General features: G+C 35.7%; 1 protein-coding gene across 3 annotated transcripts in view; it reads right to left on the reverse strand.

Annotated features, from left to right (window-relative positions):
• Window positions 1-21,290, reverse strand: part of NDUFS4 (NADH:ubiquinone oxidoreductase subunit S4) — a 99,921-nt gene that overhangs the window by 17,959 nt on the left and 60,672 nt on the right. For 2 of the 3 annotated variants that reach the window (XR_011430379.1, XM_014734882.3), the window contains exons 3-4: window positions 6,793-6,965; window positions 1,122-1,195 (exon numbers count right to left, since the gene is read on the reverse strand). Coding sequence is in view for 1 of the 3 variants with exons in the window: in XM_014734882.3 (XP_014590368.3) it covers window positions 1,122-1,195; window positions 6,793-6,965 (247 nt within the window). In the remaining 2 variants the exon portion in view is untranslated. Of the gene's footprint in view, window positions 1-1,121; window positions 1,196-1,437; window positions 1,565-2,315; window positions 6,966-21,290 lie in introns of those variants that run through there. The other variant, XR_011430380.1, reaches the window with a different exon arrangement.

A 21,290-nucleotide genomic window follows, 5' to 3' on the forward strand; every position in this document is an offset into this window, starting at 1 on the left:
CCTTTATGGTGCTTTCACATTTATATGTCAAATATGTTACATAACACTCACAATCTTTTATATTTATATATTGACTCAGTAACAATACACTTAGACATTATCTCATTCAAATAGATAACTAAAATTAGATTCAAATTCAATATGACCAACTAGAACAACAGAATGCATTAGGTAAAAATGCATAGTAGTGCATGTAAACCAAAGAGAGGCAAACAGCAGAAATACCAGATGGAGGGAGGCAAGGGTCAGAACCAATAGGTACCAAGTGTCTACTATGTACCAGGTACTGGACTAGGTACACCATGAGATAAATACTGTTATTTCAACAATGAAAAACCATTAAGTCCATTATGAAATTAATCCAAAATCACATAGCTTCAAAGTGGCACAAAAAGGATTAGAATTCAGACTGGTCTGACTCCAAAGTCTCTTTTCACTACTGTGTTCCATGGCTTAACAGCAAAAAATGAGAAGAGACATTTTGCATTTCTGTTGGTAGCAAGATCAACATAAACCAATAGTGTTAGGTGGCTACTTCAAAAGCTAATATGCTCTTAGGCTGCATTAATATAATTGTAGAGTTGAGAATATGCTTGGTACTAGACCCACTATATCTAGATAAGTGGCAAATATAGACATTTAGGCTTACATGATATTTTAGAGGGAATATGATAATGATAACTATTTTCAAATAACTGAAGCGCTATTAGGTAGAATAAGAGACATGAGATTTTGGCTCAAGTAAAAAAAACAGAGGTGTCACAACTGGAGCAGGCTGCCTTATGAGATGTTCAATTAGAGTTTAAAAACAAATGTTAGTGATTTTGCAGAGGGATTCACAAACAAGGTAGGAGTTAGACAAGTAGTTTTATCCCCTGCCTCTACTTCAAATTAGAGCAGTTCAGCTTTTGCATGTTACATGGGCATTCCACGTTAGATTTTTTTTTTTGGAGAGGGAGTTCTGATACTGTAAAAAATCTGAGAACTACTGGATTAGATACATTGAAAGATTTCTTTCAACTCAAATTCTATATCCTTGACTGGTTGTAATTAACATTAAGAACTTAAAATCATATCTCGATTTTATTTGTCAAAGCAAAACAAAAACAGACCAAACATACCATTTTTTTCTGCAAAGGCAACTGCGTCTTCTTTAGTACTAAAGGTCAAAACCATGTTGGACAAGGGATCAGCCCTGTAAGAAACAATTTTTTTCCAGGATTTAACATTAAGCTTTGGCTGAAAAAAACCCCCAATATTTAAAATAAAGTATAGAAAACAAACAGTTGTTATAATATCAAATAAGCACACTACTGATGAAATATTGTGAATAATCTCTTTAAAACTGGTAACTGTTTGAAGATCTCTGTGTTAAATTTGGGAGATTTTCTAACAGGTGTTATCAAATTAAAAACTTTATAATTGCAAAGACATTCAGTAATTTTTAGTCTTTAATAAAATTATTTATTCAACTCGTAACAAAAGAGAGAGGGGCCAGCCCCTTGGCTGAGTGGTTAAGTTCGCATGCTCCACTTCAGCAGCTTGGGGTTTGCCAGTTCAGATCCTGGGCGCAGACCTAGCACTGCTCATCAAGCCATGCTGAGGCGGCGTCCCACGCAGCAGAACTAGAAGGACCTACAACTAGGATATACAACTATGTACTGGGGGGCTTTGGGGAGGAGAAGAAGAAGAAGAAAAAAAAGATTGGTAACAGATGTTAGCTCAGGGCCAATCTTAAAATGAAAAAAAAAAGGGGAGAAAAATAGAGTTGAATAAAAAAATCCAAGGGGATTCTCTAACTGACCTTATACATTCAATATAAAGAAAATTACTGATGAGTGCAACTGTCAGTACTATCATTACCCACCCCCCAAAATAGATGGCAAAAACATCCACTTTTCTTAATGAACCTTCAATCATTATGGACAATACTCTTCTAAGCATATGGCCATTTAACAAAATAAAGCTCCAAGATGTGACATCTAATTGAGTTCTTCAATTAGCATAATGGTAGTATTTACAAATCTATATAGACTCTTTACAAAATACCATTTAACTTCAGAAATGTCACCTTTATTTTTTTTGCAGTTTTGCTTTTTTTTTTTTTTTTTAAGACTGGCCCTCAGCTAATATCTGTTGCCAATCTTCGTTTTTTTTTTTTTTCCTCCCCAAAGCTCCCCAGTACATAGTTGTATATTCTAGTTGTAGGTCCTTCCAGTTCTGCTATGTGGGATGCCACCTCAGCATGGCTTGATGAGTGGTGCTAGCTCCACACTCAGGATCTGAACTGGCAAAACCCTGGGCCACCAAAGTACAGTGTGTGAACTCAATCATTTGGCCATTAATCATTATTAATATGTTTATGAAAAGGTAGAGCACTGTTTGCTACACATGTTTACTATGAATCTCTCAAAAGCAAATACAGCCAGCCCTCTGTATCCCCGGGGTCTGAATCCATGGAATCTGCATCCATGGATTCAACCAACTACACATGGAAAGGCCTACGATACCTGCATCATACTGAACATGTACAGACATATTTTTCTTGTCATTATTTCCTAAACAATACAGTATAACAACTATTTACATAGCATTTAAATTGCATTAAGCATTATAAGTAATCTAGAGATGCTTTAAAGCATATGGGAGGATGTGCCTAGGTTATATGCAAATACTACGCCATTTTATATAAGGGACTTGAGCATCTGCAGATTTTGGTATCCATGGAAGTCCTGGAACTAATCCCCTGCAGGTACCGAGGGACAGCCGTACAGCATTCTGTGAAACACTGTTTAGAAAGTGGAAGTAAAAAATATAGAAAAGAGGGTTCAGGAAGTAATTTGGATAGTGGAAAGATATGAGATATACACAGAAGAGAACACATGGGAAGTAGCTCTCACTGAAGATCCACAAGTTGTTGCTGCTTAAGTTCTGGTCATACACTGTGGTTACTATTCTGGGACTCCTATGAGATCCCTATAATGATCTTACCATGGTATGGTATTCTTACCGTAAACCCCACCTTGTAAGCAAAAGCGCTTCACATTGGCTGGCTGTATTAGTACTATAACAAATGGTAATTTTATATTGGTTCCTCCTTTTCAAAGCACATATGATTTCTCAGTTGATAGTTATATAAACTATAATGAGAACAGAAGTGTCAACATAAATATGATCCAATAATTTGATGAGTGTTGACATATATATAAGCTTAGTTGGGAATAAGAAATAATATAGAAAAAACTGTAGGAAAAACTTAGGAGCCAGGAGTTCTACTTCCCGCAAATGTGGAACAGCCTTTAGTATTATCCACACTTTATTTATGAAGAAATACATACATAGGTTAAATAGTAACCACTTGCATCAATAAGCCACCATTCACTCAGTTTCTACCCTTCTCATTTCCCTCATCTCCTATATTTTGCCGTTCTTTTTCTAGGTATGTTGCCACCACCAGCTTACACCATTTTTCACTCTTCACCAAACTACTATAATACTTTCCTAACCAATCTTTCTTGACTCCAATCCACCCTCTGCCATGTTGCCAGAATAATCTTCCTAAAGTTCATCTCCCAAACTCACTGCCCAATTCAAAAACTTTAGTTTCCACTGTCTACCAAATTAATTTCAATCTTCCACTCTGGCATTTAAGCACTTCTACAATATGATCAGAACCCACTTTCCAGCCTTCTTTTTAATTACTCCTCATGGAAGTAAACAAGTCAAACCACATTGCTAACTGTTCCTCTAAAGGTAGCCTGTATGTTCCCACCAGCTCAATCTGTTCCTTCCACTTGCAGTATAGCGGAAGACCACTATCTCAGCATATGGAAGTCTATCCCAATTATCTCTCATGGTTCACACTGAATATCAAGCTTTTCCATATCCTACCCTCTTCCAATTGTATATAATCTCTCCTTTCAATCTTTACCAAATATAATTTGTGCTTATATTTTTAGATTTTATTAGCTCAATTTCTAATTACTGAGGTTCCAATTTGGGTAATGGCGGATATAACTGCCTTTAAAATCAATTTACCTGCCAAACAATTACATAGTAAGTATGAACTCTGGACAAAACAGGAAAAAAACTGTTTGAAGGGACTAGAGAACGACCAAAAACAGGAAAGAAAGTGGACCTCCCCAACCTTTGAAAGAAGAGAATCAAACTAGATTAGATCCAAGTTTACAGTTGTTCCCCTAAAGGTACTCTCTAGTCCAGACAGCTAGGGACATCAGGAACTCAAGCAGAAAGCCATAGTCTTGTCAGCACAAGGGAGTGTGGAGATGGACTGCCAGAGCAGCTGGAAATTTAGCGGGGAAAACAGTAAAAAGGAGGAATCTACTGAGCAGGGAACTGCTGAACTGCACGTGAATGCGCCAGGCTCTAAAACAACAGCTGAGAAGACTGAAAGAAATGAGCAGAGATTTCAGCAGCAGTCGGCTTGGTACAGAGGAGACTGCATTTGGAGTTCCACGGAGTCAGAAGGACTTGGTCAACACCCTGAACTTTCCATCAAAACTTCAGAAAGGCCATGCCTTTTTTACTTTTTAACACTATGTTCTAGGACTAAGATGAGGAGTAAAACTGAAACAGACCCACCGTAACAATTGTGGGGGACTGGAATTGGCCACCCCAAGATATGTCTCTTTGGCATGAGGATTATTTGGAGCTGGTTACTTTTAATAAACTGCAGACAGGAAAGCAACTCTAAAAAGTAGAATTTACTTACCCTTTGTTAAGAGACATTTACATTGTTAAGGAAATCTCCATCTGTCAAGGTGTCTTCCTCTCTGTACCAGGAAGAAGGGGGGGATGACCTTATCTCTAGAAACTCTTGATAAATCAATGTGGAAGGCAAGGACTTAAATCAGCATAATCTGGTAACCTCCTATAATTGACTCCCCCTACCCCCAACATCCTCCTTTATCTTTAGCTGAGGATGATATTTAAGGTGGTGGCTTCAGCCATTTTGGCAAGCTGCTCAGCTTGCCTCGGCCTCTCCCATGTATACACATGTTATAAAGCTTTGTTTAATTTTCTCCTGTTATTCTGTCTCATGTGAATTTAATTCGTTCTCCAGCCAGAAGAACCCACAGTGGGTAGAGGAAATGTCTTCTTCCCCTACACAATGCATAAAATATATCCTCCACAAGTTCAAGGTGATCTATCAGTAGTTTAACTGTGTGCTAGAACAAAACTCATCACAGTGCCATTATCATCAACTAGATAAGCATAAGGGATAGAGAATTAATAGATTATTGATACTTCTTAAGATAAGTTGGTTTGATTATTAACTAATAACTAATATTTCAGGGGTTAGTTAGCATATTAATAAGCAGTCATATGTTCACCAAAAGATATGTACAAGAATCTTCGTTTTAGTATTATGCATAAGAACCACAACTGAAAACTACCCAAAAGCCATCAATAAATAGTGCAATGGATAAATCTTGTATATAGATGAACACATAAAATCTCACGTGACTTAAAAAAGAGTAATCATAACATTTCAACCATTGGGTATGGACAAAGTTGTTCCTTATAAATTCCTTTAGTTTCTAGAAGCATGCAACTTACAATGCCACTCCATACATTACATGAAACATAAAATTTAAAGATACCAAAACACCTAAAAATCTGTGCCTATATATCATTTTGTCAAATAAAATATAATTCTATTTAAACTGCAAAATGGCAGATGTCTTTAACAAAAATTCTCCCAGGTACATCAACAAGAAAAGATGTTATATATCATACTTTTCTAAAATGAGACAAAATTTAAACTGATAACTACCTCCAACTGGAGACTGGACACATATAATGTTCTAGGAGTCTCAATAAGAATGACAATTTTCTAGCTTATCTGGCTGTTTTCTCTAGAAGCAGCTTCTTTTACTCGACTACAGGCAGTCTTGCTATTTTAACATTTGGGCCTTATTCCACCATAGAGATTTACGTCATTGACTTCATTGGTGCCACAGAATTTATGACTACTTTATTCCAAAGCACTGTAAATTTATTAATCGCAAGATCTCAGGGACTTACTAGTTTCCCCAAAATAGCTAAATTCTAAACTCACGTAGTCTCCTCTCCTTAAAAACAAAAAAATACTTTATAAAGAAGTTTTATTTTAGGGGGCCGGCCCCGTGGCGGAGTGGTTAAATTCACGTGCTCCACTTTGGCAGCCCAGGGTTTTACCGGTTTGGATCCTGGGCAGGAACATGGCACCGTGCATCAAGCCATGTTGAGGCAGCGTCCCACACAGCATAACCAGAGGGACCTACAACTAGAATATACAACTATGTACTGGGGGGCTTTGGGGAGAAGAAGAAAAAGAAGAAGGAGAAAAAAAAAAAGATTGGCAACATATGTTAGGTCAGGTGTCAATCTTTAAAAAGAAAGTTTTATTTTAATTTAAAAATAAGAAAGTGTCACTAAATTATTCACACTGTGTACCTTTTAAACTAAGATACATAGCTTGGGGACCGTGCTAAGAGTACTCACAATGTCAGCCATTTTATCCAATAAACAGTACTCTGAAAAGGACTGCTTCTATGGTTTGTTGTGCTGGGCTACACTTATATGAATATTAAAATATATATATGATACATGTAAATAAATGTAATATATCTATGTCATTGAACATAGTGACACCTATACAAATGGTCTCAAAAAGTATTATAAAGCATAGTATACATGAAAGAGTTTAAAAATCAGTATATTTAAAAGGAAAATCTACATAGAAAAAGAGAGTTGAAAACAATATTCAAATTAAACTAAAGTACTCACGTTGATGCCCAACCCATCAAAGGATTTTCCCATCGCTCCCTGGTATCAAACTCCATCTTCCATTTCTTCGTGTTGTTTACTCCAGCCTGCATGTTATTGCGAGCAGGAACAAAGATCCTGACTTTTCTAGTTTTGATATGCGCTTCTGGAACACCAGTTAAAGTAGTGATATCCTATAGAAAAACAAGCAAACAGTTTCTAACAGCCCATATACCCCCTAATGTACTTTTTTGCTTTCTATATTCATGCAACTCTATTCAGATTTATTTATAAACTGGGTTTTATTTATAAATTGGGCTTTTTAGCTTTCTGGCTTAGTTCACTACTCTGCTATTTTACCACATAAATTGCTATTTTGATATGTGGAAGAGGTATACTGGGGAGAGGGTTAGGGTACAGTGGGAAAGGATTCATAAAAAAAAAATTTAGGTCCCTCTTGTCCAACAAAGCATTGGTAATTTCTGAAGAATTTGCTGGTAGAAGACCCTCTGGTCAATAGATTCTTATTTCATGAGTAGGGGTTACTAGTCAGCAGAGAAAGAATGCAAAGGGATATTAAAAGTTAGGGAAGGGGCTGGCCCAGTGGTGTAGTGGTTAGGTTCACGTGCTCTGCTTCAGTGGTCCAGGGTTCGCCAGTTTGGATCCCGGGCCTGGACCTACACAGTGCTCATCAAGCCATGCTGTGGCAGCATCCCACATACAAAATAGAGGAGGACTGGCACAGATGTTAACTCAGCAACAATCTTCCTCAAGCTAAAAGAGGAAGATTGGCAACAGATGTTCGCTCAGGGCCAGTCTTCCTCACCAAAAAACAAAAAGGGGGGAGGGATAAAAAAAGTGACAAAATTTTACATAGGAAAAAATCTATTATCAGTGGCTTCTGTGTCAAACAGCTTACAACAAGGCATTCCCTTCAGAGGAAAGCCTGAATGTTTTTGTGAACAATTAAAATCAATTAACAACTTTAATCCCCTTTCTGATTTATCTCCCTTTGGTGAAACCTACTGAAGAGAAAATGATACATCAAATCTATCTGGCAAAGGTAAGCCAAAAAGTTGCAAGACTTTGGGGCTGGCCCCGTGGCCGAGTGGTTAAGTTCGCGCACTCCACTGCAGGCGGCCCAGTGTTTTGTTGGTTCGAATCCTGGGCGCGGACATGGCACTGCTCATCGGACCACGCTGAGGCGGCGTCCCACATGCCACAACTAGAAGGATCCACAACAAAGAATATACAACTATGTACTGGGAGGCTTTGGGGAGAAAAAGGAAAAACATAAAAAATCTTTAAAAAAAAAAAAAGTTGCAAGATTTTTGCAGAAATGTGAGATGAAAACAATGGTAAATTTCCTTTCTTTTTCTATAATTCTATCTAGTAACAAATGCTCAACTGATGAACGCATACCATTTTGATGCCTCAGATTAGATACATTTATCAAATTATAGTGGCAGCCAGGACACAAAATAATAAAGTAATTCAGAGTTTGTCTCCACTCAGTAATGGTAAAATACTTTATTCTGTCAAAATAAGATTATATTAAGGTCAACTATATCATTCTTATAAAGAAGTATTTTAAAATCATGGTTCACTTACTAAAGTATATTTTAAATAACTGGTTACAAACAAGAGTAACATGAAAATGATTATATCAAACTTGTAAAACTAGAAAACTAAAAAATTTAACCCATTTTGTGAATTTTCATTTTATTGTTAATAGCTCTCCTAATGAAGGCTAATGTTTATTTGTACTTCCACTCTAATCAATGCTATGGACCAAAGAATTAGTATAAATACTTAGCATTTTCCCAGTACATACTGCAGCATAAGTGTGTTTCTGACTTGATTAGTCTTTCTACCCAAAGATTAAAAAAACAATTCTTGAAAGTTATTTTAGCTGGCAACCAATCCTCTGCTTAACACAATACCTTTGCACTTGCACCAATACCTAGGTGTAGTTACTTTGTCACAGCTTGTCCATTTGGAGAAACTATCAAAATGATCCATATAAATATTTACACAAACATGCAATTCTAATATGTGCCTACCTTTTTTAAAAGTTTCTTTGCATGTAGGATAAAAACAAAATGAGTGCAATTGGTACATGATTTTTAAAGGTATGAATATAACTTTTAATTGGTAATTTGTAATTGTCAAGTTCAACTTCAAAAAAAAATCATTTCAGGTATTATTACATTTAATGACTTTCTAAAGCATATTACTCTATTCAAGAAAGAACCTGAAAGAGACTCAGCTCCTGAGAAATCCTCAATGCTTATTTCCCCCTTTGAATCCACTACAGCATTTGTAATCTGTCATATTAACTTATTTAATATTAGATATTTTTGTGTTAATATATGCTATTTCTTCAGCTATTGCTGAAGCAGGGTATAAATAAACAATTTTTATGTGTTACAAAATTATGGGATAAGGCATCATTTCCAAACTCCACAGCAACCCCTCCATTCTGAGCTAAGTTCATAAAAACTGGAGCTATAAATTGGCTACTCCCAAAATTAAGACTTATAAGAAAGGAAACATATTACACTCTTAACACTAGTTACCTCAGGAAGACAAGATCATAGGAAAGAGACTTTTTCTTTATAAAATTCTATAATGTGATGCATATATGCCAAAGTAATTTAAAAACCAATAAAGTTTTTTAAAAATGGAAACTGTATTTCTTGATTTGTATTATCTTATTAAAGTACAAAGGGATAGAATGATTTTTTAGGATCGAAAGCCTCTTTAAAATAAGTGGCTACAAAATGTTGTGAACTCTTTATATTTTGAACTCCTAACAACCAGTGCTTCCATGCATTCTCAAATTATGGCAATTATTTATTGATATCTTCCCCCAATTTAAAGCTGGCACTCAAACAAATGAGTTTCTGAATTTTGAAACCCAAGTTCTTCTGACATAGAAGCCCTGTTTTTGCCTGCAGAAGACATGTAGGGTACTGCAGCCCAGTTGAGCTGCTGCCAAAGACAGAATAAAAAGGCTTGGCATCTCTCAACATACTTGACACCTAAAGGGCACAGAATCTCTAAAACTCCTAGTCCCTGTAGCCACACTCTTAGTCTAGACAAACTGATTTCTCACACTTTTAAAATGCATTACGACACTCTATTGTTATCATTTCATCCACACAGCTTCAGCAACTGACAGACGAACCTGTCCTTTAAGCGACATTTCAATGGGCTAAAGCTCCCACTCCAAGATTCCATTAAAACAATGTAATACTTGAAAAGAACTACGAGGCACTATGTTGAACTCTTTACTGTGTCTTCAACGCTTTGCTTTCTGTCAAAGTTCTCACTGATGTACCTGTGACTCAACTTTTGCAAAAAATGAATAAAACATGTGCAAACTACTGAAACTATATTGAACTAATGATATTCTCTCTAGATTGCTACTTCTGTATTGCAATATGAATCATCTGTAATTTTTCAAAAAAAACCTACCTATAAAAGAAAGAAATGCTTTGAAGATGTCAATATTGCCTTTTACAGATTTGTCATTTTATTACTAAAATAGACAATTTATAAATAATTCATAAATTTTCTGTGACTACAAACAAGTTAAATCACATAAGGTAGGAGAAGCCTTCAAGTTGGCACCTGAAGAACCTCAAGACTCACCAGTTAATAATTATCTATAAATTCTAACAAAGCAAGATAGCCTGTAGAAAATATAGACAGATTTACTGAATTTTAAAACTTAATTTTTAAGCAGTTGGGTCAAGCATGAAACCTACATTTCTATTAAAGAATGTCACTATCTTAATAGAATAAAGTTTCAGAAACACAATCTTACGTACAATATGCTATTTTATGAAATAGTAAGTAATTAATCACGATTCTTAGATTAAAAGGCACTCAAATAAACTTTGCTACTGAAAAGATGCATAATTCCAAAGTTCCACTCTTTCAGCACCATTTCTTCCACAATTTTAAATTCTGGAAGAGCTGATAGCTGATCTTCCATTTCACACGTCTAGTTAAATAGAATGGAGGAATTTAAAAATCATTAAGAAAGTATACGCCAGTATATGTAAAAAAACTTTATTCTTTCAAATACCAATTTCCATTACAAAATATTAGTTTTCCATATAAAAACTGTATGATTCGGTTATCAACTGTCCCCATTTATCTTATGTGAATTCAACTTTTTTTTTTAACAAAGGAAGCAGGGAACAAGCAATGGGAAGTTGGTGTCAAAATGCAGAAAAACCTCCCAGCAAGCTTCTTGCAACCACCCAGGATTTAGAGTCTTGCTGGCTGCTCTCTTTTCAATACCAGAATTTCACACATTTCAATGACTATTATGACTTCAAAGAATCAAATTTTCATCATTGTCCGTCATCTGCCGGTTGATTTGTATAAAGGAGTTCTTCTGCATGCACTCCAAACAAAAGCCTCCTTACTTTTGTGGCTATATATCAAGTTTAAAAGTTTTGTTTGTGACAGTTGTGTCTTTGGTAAATTAGGGTAACACTGAAGGAGTGCAGCTGCTCTGCAGGAACCTCCTTTTTGGCACCATTTCACTTAAATAAAAACTGAATAATTAGCTTCTGCCTTTATTAAACCACAAAAATGCCACTGGTCTTAGTAATTACTTCCGGTTGCCCCACCCACTTAACCTTAATAGTTTACACTAGTCATAAAGAGAAATAAATGAAAATGGTTTTTGCCACTCTGGATGAGTTTTTGATGGATCTCTTAATACACCTAGAAGAGCCAAAATTTTTATCAGGCTTTTGGGTGATAAGTTCACTAAACTGCAAGTTATTATGAATCAATGTTGAAAAGTTTTAATAGAGCACATATTGGAAAATTAAGTAAAAATACTGCTTATAGAAATTTGTTTTATTGCAGGCTAGTAGTTACCAATTATGTGTTTAAATTTATTTTAGGGCTAAAACTGATCTAAGTTTGATGACTGTGTTTATATTCTACTTCAACCATGAAAGACGTTAAAAGGAAAACAATCTTAGATTTGTAATAAAAACTTCCTTTCAAGTACCCTACAGATACTTAACACAAGAAACTCATTAAATGGTCTCATAAATAATGAAGGACATTTCACAAAATAAGTTTTACAGTTTGGGAAATATAGAGTAGGCAGATATCATAACCATATATATTTACTTACCACGGAAGAACTTTAAACATTTCTAAAAAGTTAGTAGCCATACTCATTCAGATACAATCAAAACTGTAAAAGTAAGAGGTGTGCCAAAAAAAACCCAATTTTTGTTTGTTTAAGCAACACAGTGATGGGGAAGTCCATCAGGTAATGAAACAAATATTGGAATGTGACATCCATTATATTTTGAAAAGTGAGCAAAGCTGTCAGGGAACCAAAAGTTAAGTTTTAAATGGAATGTTGTGAAGATAGATTATGTAAATGATGCTGCCAATCATGTAACGGGTGAAAAACTAAGAAGTAGACACATGTGTCTCAATCTCAAACTATTTTCATTACTGCTAGGTCCTTCTGAGCAGGATAGGGTAGAGCAAAGGCTACAAGCAAAGGGCTGAGTCAAAACTGGGTTAGAATCCCAGCTCACAACTTTGGCCAAATTAATAGACTTCTCCTAATTCGTCATCCATAAAATCAATTAAATGAGATAAAATGGGGACTAAATCATGTATGTAAAGTGCTTACTTTAGGCAATAGAAAGAATATTGTCTCATTTATTCAACATATTTTTCAGCTCCTATATATTAGACACTGGATACAATACTCAACAGTATAGACATGATCTCTATTCGTGAAAATTACTACTGAATATTTTAGAAAGGACAGAGTGAAGAAGTAATGGGATGTTAGTGTCAAGATCCAGAAAATCTCCCACTTTCCTTGAAAGATATGAGTTAGGGGGCCGGCCCAGTGGCGCAGCAGTTAAGTGCGCACGTTCCGCTTCGGCAGCCCGGGGTTCGCGGGTTCAGATCCTGGGTGTGGACATGGCACAGCTTGGCAAGCCATGCTGTGGTAGGCGTCCCACAAATAAAGTAGAGGAAGATGGGCACGGATGTTAGCTCAGGGCCAGTCTTCCTCAGCAAAAAGAGGAAGATTGGCAGCAGTTAGCTCAGGACTAATCTTCCTCAAAAAAAAAAAAAAAGAAAGAAAGAAAAATAGGAGTTCGTAATTAAAATACAACAAACGGTTTTGTAATTAGAGTCAATAAGTTGCTTCAAGTCTGGAGGAGAGAAAAACCTAGCTTTTCTTTTTTAAGAAGGGCTTGAATGTTCCATTTCTTGTATACACCAAAAACACTTGAATACAACATATGTAAAATAAATTTGTTTTATTAAGTATGAAACCACATGCTGAAAAGCCTATGACATTCATTAAAATGAAGAAATAAGGTATAATTTACTTTGTTCGCTTCAATTCAAATTGAAAGATCCTACTACGCCAAGTTATCTATGCCAGGGGCAACAGAGGATCTAAGGATAAGACATCATTCCTGAACTTAAGAAGTATAATGTGTATACCCAAAGGAGGGAGGCAGGGGGATAACTAAATAATCATACTATGAAATACAATATTGGTTAAAAGCAAAGAATTAGGATTCAGATAAACCTGAAGGAACCCAAGCTCCATCATTTGCTACCTGCGCAGTACTGACAAGTTGCTTAAATACTCTCTATGTCAGTTTCCTCCTCTAAAAAATATACAACAAAATCTACCTCACAGCACTGTTTGGAAGGATTCAATTAGGATGTAAAGGAAAATATTATTAATGCCATGGGGGTCAAATAAAAGATAGATTGCATTTGATTTTAAGGGTGAAACGATATCAGAAAATACCTAACCAAAGAGAGAAACAGAAGATAATTTTTTCAAGGTACTTATGATTTTAAAAAGACTGTGTTAAAACATTATAACAATATTAAAGAGAAATTTAAAAAAATATATCCATATGCTTAATACCATAGCAACTGTTTTCTTAACTGTATTACCTACCAACAATCCATATACATATCTACTTTACACAGTTATAATAATGTTATTTTGCATTGATTATTTTCAAGTATCACTATTACTAACTTTTTTCCATTACCCAGTCTTCATTTTTCTTGTTTGAATTGTCTCATTAATAATCTATTAGGTTGATATGCCACCATTTCTTAGCCAATTTCTTATTATTGAAAAATTAAACTGTTTTGTTGTCATTGCTTTTTAAGTATAGATTACTGCAATGAAAATCTCACTAATCTAATTCCCTTACGGTTAGTCACTGAGGAGAGAATTAACTGAGTCAAAGGTTGTAAGAATTACCATGGTCCCTGACATGTTATCAAATTACTTCCCAAAAAGGTAGTAAAATTTTATATTGCCACCAACAAAGTAGGCCAATTTCCCTTTATCCTCTCAAGACACAGAGAAATAGGTATATATTAATTGGCTTGAATTTATTTAGTGTGTGTTCTTCCAAGCAAAACTATGAAAGAGACGATGAGGTTGATTTTTGACTTGTGAAAACATAAAAAAATAACAAAATTTCCTCAAAATTAATCCAAATGATGTAGGGGCTGGCCTGGCGGCACAGCAGTTAAGTTCACATGTTCTGCTTTGGTGGCCTGGAGTTCGCCAGTTTGGATTCTGGGTGCAGACCTACACACTGCTTGTCAAGCCATGCTGTGGCAGGCATCCCACATAAAATAGAGAAAGATGGGCACAGATGTTAGCTCAGGGCCAGTCTTCCTCAGCAAAAAGAGAAGGATTGGCAGCAGATGTTTAGCTCAGGGCTAATCTTCCTCAAAAAAAAAAAATTAATCCAAACGATGTAATGTTACTTTATAAGAGCTGCTACCAGAAGAAAGAGGCACAAAAAGGTAACACTCACCTAAACTCTAATTAACTGCTCAAATTATAAGTCTCGGACATCACAGAGTTGTACAATCTCTTTGTAATGGTGCTGGGATGGCAAATATTTTCAGATTTTTACTGCATATATAGTTATATTCTGTAGCACATGATTTGACATATGGCATAACCGAATCAAGTCTACTAAGCAGCTGTTTAGGGCAGAATGCTACAATTTTTAAAAATGATATAGCAATAAACTGTTTTCCCTAAAATCAGGAAAATCCATTGGAAGACTCCCCTCAATTTTACAAGGAAACACTTGAAACAATCTTCATTTTCTACTAACTTTGAAACAAATGAAAGTTACTAAAAAAACAAACCATGCTTAACAAATAAATGAATGATCAAGACAGCCTCAATGAAAACCAGCAGGCTCCACTGAAGCATTTTGGAAGTATTAAGCTAATAAATTTTTTTAACTTATAAGAAGAAGGGTACAACATATTAATAATGATCAACTTTTTAACAGCCAGAAAGACATTTTTTTTTTTGGCTTTTTAATCTAATGATCCAGAATTTTTTGAATTTCTAAATCACTAAGTCACGTAGCTATATTAGGGTCACACAGAAGCTTTTTCAGAAACTAATATAAAAGAGAAAAAAGTTTGGCCACAAAGCATTGGAATATATACAGCAAATTACATTTCAAAAAGATCCAATCTGTTATTTCTTAATCAAACAGCCCTCCTCATACCCTGGTGACAAATCAAAAGGCTGACACACATACAACGTACATTAAGAGTTGTGAGAGTAAAAGCCACAGCAGCAGAGAACTAAATATGAAATAACTGTTGAATAAACACCACGGGAAAGGAACGGAAGGTAAACAAACTTCCTAAAGTCAAGTGATGGTTTAAGCAATAAATGAAACTAAGCCTGGAAAGGAAGCTGGAAATAACAGAAAATAATGGATCCAAAGGTGAATGCTTCTGGCTTAATAAAGCAATATTCAAGAGGCAATGTGTGAAAGTCCAACTGGATTACAAGGAAGTACACCTAAGTTTAAGACAAGCCCTTGTTAACTTAGCATAAGAATAAAAGTAAAACTATGTAATAAAAGTCTCTTTTCTGACTTAGGAACTGATAGTTTGTCAGTTACCTGAAAATATCAGTGAAAATGGGATCGCCAAGTAAGTAAATGCATGCACGTGTGCATGTGTGCACACATACACACCCACACCTTAAACACTATATTATAACTCAAAAAGCATACATGTACATTCTTTTAATAATCTTCTGACATATGGCCAGTACCTTTGCTTTGAGTATACGTCCAGTGATAAGAATTCCAAGTGTTGTTTCTTCCATAAACTAACAAGAAAATACATCAACTACAATTTATAGTTGTGGTTTTTTAAAATGCGAAATGAGAATATAAAGAGATCTGCGAAACAATGTGAGTCCAAAATCTGTCTAGAATTTTATGATTCCTTTCACATTACAACCTTTTATAATCGCTTCACCTCTACCTAATCTGACAAAAATTGTTTGTTAGAAATTCACCAATATTGTCTTTTCAAAGTATTCAACAGAACTGTCATAGAAAGAACTCTTTGTCCCTGACATAGCATTCAGATTGCAGTATTCAATTAAGTTATATAATTACAATGTCAAATAAAACTGGCATAGAAAGGTGTGGAAACAAGCACAACTGAGTCTTTTTCTTTTCTTAAGGTTGGTTGAAGAGTACTATTCTTCTTCCTTCTTCTCCCCAAAGCCCCCCAGTACATACTTGTATATGTTAGTTGTGGGTCCTTCTAGTTGTGGCATGTCGGACACCACCTCAGCATGGCCTGATGAGTGGTGCTAGGTCTGCACCCAGGATCTGAACCAGTGAAACCACGGGCTGCTGAAGCAGAGCGCACAAACTGAACCACTCGGCCAAGTGGCTGGCCCCACAGCTGAGTCTTGGTAAGCCTAAGTCTGAACTACTGAGAAATGGTAGTATACTAAAACAAAACTTAAATTAAGCCATAGTGTGTAGCGTGTCAGGTGTTAGTATGTTTTATAGAAAGAATTGAGACCATCAATAACTATTAAAGTTTGCTTAAAAAAAGTAAAGATTTGGGGCCGGCCCGATGGCTGAGTTGGGTAAGTTTGCGTGTTCTGCTTCAGTGGCCCAGGGTTTCACCAGTTGGGATCCTGGGCATGAATATGGCACTGCTCATCAAGCCACGCTGAGGCAGTGTCCCACACAGCACAGCCAGAGGCACTCACAACTAGAATATACAGCTATGTACTTAGGGCCTTTGGGGAGAAGGAGAAGAAGAAAAAAAAATTAAAGACATAAATAAATGGAAAGATATCTCATGTTTATGCACTGGAGTTAAGATGATTGTTAAGATGACAATACTACCCAAATCAATCTAAAGATTCAAGGCAATCCCTAGCAAGATCCCAATGATGTATTTTACAGAAATAGAAAAATTCATCACAAAATTCATATGGAATTTTTGCTTAAAAACAATTTTGAAAAAGAACGAAGTTGGAGGACTCACATATCTTGATTTCAAAACTTACTACAAAGCTATAGTATTTGAAACAGTGTGGTACTGGCGTAAGGACAGATATATAGACCAATGAAATAGAATAGATTGCCCAGGTCTTGCATATATAGTCAAATGATTTCAAACAAGAGTGCCAAGACTATTCATTATGGAAAGCACCAACGAATGGTGCTGGGAAAACTGCATATCCAAATATCAAAGAATGAAATTGAATCCTTACCTTACATCATATATAAAAATTAACTCAAAATGGACCAAAGACCTAAATGTAAGAGCTAAAACTATAAAACTCTCAAAAGAAAACATAGAAGGAAATCTTCTCGACATTGAATTTGGTGAGAATTTCTTGGATATGTCAAAATCAAACGGAACAAAAGAAAAAATATATAAATTGGACTTGATCAAAAGTAAAACTTTTGTGCACCAAAGGACATATATCTGATAAAGAATTAATATCCAGAACAAAGAATTGCTACAACTCAACAAAAACAAACAACCCAAATTAAAATGTGCAAAGTACTTGAATAGACATTTCTCCAGAGAACATATACAAACGGCCAATGAACATATGAGAAGATGCTCAACATCACTAGTCATTAAGAAAATGCAGATCAAAACTATTAAAAATAATCAGCCACTACAGCAAAGTTGCAGGGTGCAAAATCAACATACAAAAATAAGTTGCATTTCTACATACTAATAACAAACTAGCAGAAAGAGAAGTCAAGAAGACAATCCCATTTACAATCACAACAAAAGGAATAAAATACTTAGGAATAAATTTAACCAAGGATATGAAAGTCCTATACACTGAAAACGCTAAGACATTATTGAAAGAAACCGAAGGTGACATAAAGGAATGGAAAGATATTCCATGCTCCTGGACGGGAAGAATAAACATAGTTAAAATGTCTGTATTACCTAAGGCAATCTACAGATTCAATGCAATCCTGATCAGAATCCTAATGACACTCTTCATGGAAACAGAACCCAAAATTTATAAGGAACAATAAAAGGTCCCAAATAGCGAAATCAATCATGAGGAAAAAGAACAAAGCTGGAGGTCTCAGACTTCTTGACTTCAAAATATACTACAGAGCTATAGTAATCAAAACAGCATGGTACTGGCAAAAACACACAGATCAATGGAACAGAATTGAAAGCCCAGAAATAAAACCACACATCCACATACACCTAATCTTTGACAAAGGAGCCGAGAACATACAGTGGAGAAAGGAAAGTCTCTTTAATAAATGGTGTTTGGAAAACTGGACAGCCACATGCAAAAGAATGAAAGTAGATCATTATCTTATACCATACACAAAAATTAACTCAAAATGGATAAAAGACTTGAATTTAAGACATGAAACCATAAAACTCCTAGAAGAAAACCTAGACAGCACATTTTTTGATATCAGTCTTAGGAGAATCTTTTGAATACCATGTCTACTCAGGCAAGGGAAACAAAAGAAAAAAATAAACAAATAAGACTACATCAGACTAAAAAGCTTCTGTAAGGCAAAGGAAACCCATCAACAAAATGAAAAGACAACATACCAACTAGGAGAAAATATGTGCAAATCATATTTCCAACAAAGGGTTAATTTCCAAAATATATACAGAACTTATACAACTCAACAACAAAAAAACAAACCTCATCAAAAGACGGGAGAGGATATGAACAGACATTTTTCCAAAGAAGATACACAGATGGCTAACAGGGACATGAAAAGATGTTCAACATCACTAATTATTAGAGAAATGCAAATCAAAACTACAATGAGATATCACCTTACACCTGTCAGAATGGCTATAATTAAAAAGACAAAAAATAACAAATGCTGGAGAGGATGTGGAGAAAAGGGAACCCTCATACATTGCTGGTAGGAATGCAAACTGGTGCAGCCACTAAGGAAAACAGTATGGAGATTTCTCAAAAAATTAAACAGAGAAATATCATATGATCCAACCACCCCATTACTGGGAATTTATCCAAAGAACACCAAATCAACAATTCAGAGATTTGTGCATCCCTATGTTCACTGCAGCATTATTCAGAGTAGCCAAGACGTGGAAGCAACCCAAACGCCCATCAAGGGATAAAGGGATAAAGAAGATGTAGTACATATATATATATGTGTATATATATATATACACACAAGGGAATACTACTCAGCCATTAAAAAAAGACAAAATCGTGCCATTTGTGACAACATGGATGGACCTTGAGGGTATTATGCTAAGTGAAATAAGTCAGACAAAGAAAGACAAATATGGTATGATTTCACTCATATGTGGAAGATAAACAAACACATGGATAAGGAGAACAGATTAGTGGTTAGCAGAAGGGAGGAGGGTAGGGGGAGGGAGAGAGGGGTAATGGCAACTTACGTATGGTGATGAATAAAAACCAGACTACTGGTGGTGAAGACGATGCAGTCTATACAGAAACTGAAATATAATAATGTACACCTGAAACTTACACAATGTTATAAGCCAATATGACCTCAATAAAAAAAAGTGCAGAACAAAACCACAATAAGATGCCACTTCACACCCATTAGGATGGCTATTATCTAAAACATGGAAACTAAGTGTTGGTGAAGATGGAGAGAAAGTGGAACCCCTGTGTGTCACTGTTGGGAATGTGAAAATGGTACAGCCACTGTGGAAAACAGTATGGTAGTTCCTCAAAAAGTTAAACATAAAATTGCCATATAATCCAATAATTCCACTTCAGGTTATAAACCCCAAAGAACTGAAAGCAGGGGCTGGAAGAAAGATTTGTACATCATGTTCACAGCAGCATTATTCACAACAGCCAAAAGGTGGTAACAACCCAAATGTCCATCAATGGATGAATGGATAAACAAAATATAGCATATACATGCAATGGAATATTATGTAACCTTTAAAAGGAATAAAATTCTGACAGACACTACAACATGGATGAACCTTGAAAACATTATGCTCAATGAATTAGGCAAGACAGAGAAGGAAAGATATTGTATTATTCTGCTTATATGAGGTACCTATAGTAGGCAAATTCATAGAGACAGAGGTATAATAAAGGTGACCAGGGACTGGGAGAAGCAGGTAATGGGGAATTATTGTTTAACAAGTTCAGAGTTTCTGTTTGGAATCATGAAAAAGTTCAGGAAACGCATAGTGGTGATGGCTGTAAAACACCGTGAATGTACTTAACATCACTGAATTGTACACTTAAAAATGGTTAAAATGGTGAATTTTGTTACATATATTTACCACAATTACAAAAAGTAAGTGGAGTGATATCTTTAAAGTGCTAAAATAAAAGGCTTCAACCTAGAAATCTATATCTAATAAAAAGGTTGTTATAGACTGAACGTCCGTAACATTCAGTATCCCACTGACCCCTAAATTCATATACTGAAGCCTTACCCCCAAATATGATGGTATTTGAAGACAGGGCCTTTGGGAAGTAATTAAGATTAGCTGGGTCATGATGTGGGATCCTCATGACGTGATTAGTGCCTTTAGAAGAAGAGAGGCTGAGTGCTGCTCTTTCTCTCTCCCTGCCATGTGAGGATGCAGTTGAGAAGGCAGCCATCTACAAGCCAGGGAGGCAGTCCTGATCAGAAACCAATCATGCTGGCACCTGGATCTTGGACTTCTAGCCTCCAGAACTATGAGAAAATAAATTTCTGCTATTTAAGCCACTCAGTTGATGGCATTTTGTTATGGCAGCCTGAGCTAACACAAGGTCTTTCAAAGGCAGAGGCAAAATCAAGGTATTTCCAGATAAACAAAAGCTGAGAGATTCTGTCCCAATAGATTTGCACTGCAAGACATGTTAAATGAAGTTCAGGCTGAAGAAAAGAGAGACGAGATGAAAATCTGTATCTATATGGATAAATTAAGAGCATCAGAAATGGTAAATCTGTGATAAATATAAAAGATTTTTCTTCCTGTTTCTTCATTTCTTTAAAAGATAACTGATTATTCAAAGTGGTATTAATAATTTACTATGGAAGGGGCCAGCCCCGTGGCCAAGTAGTCAAGTTTGCACGCTCTGCTTCCGTGGCCCAGGGTCTCGCCAGTTTGAATCCTGGGCATGGACATGGCACTGCTCACCA

The sequence above is a fragment of the Equus caballus genome, chromosome 21 (assembly GCF_041296265.1).
Source record: "Equus caballus isolate H_3958 breed thoroughbred chromosome 21, TB-T2T, whole genome shotgun sequence".
Taxonomy (NCBI): domain Eukaryota; kingdom Metazoa; phylum Chordata; class Mammalia; order Perissodactyla; family Equidae; genus Equus; species Equus caballus.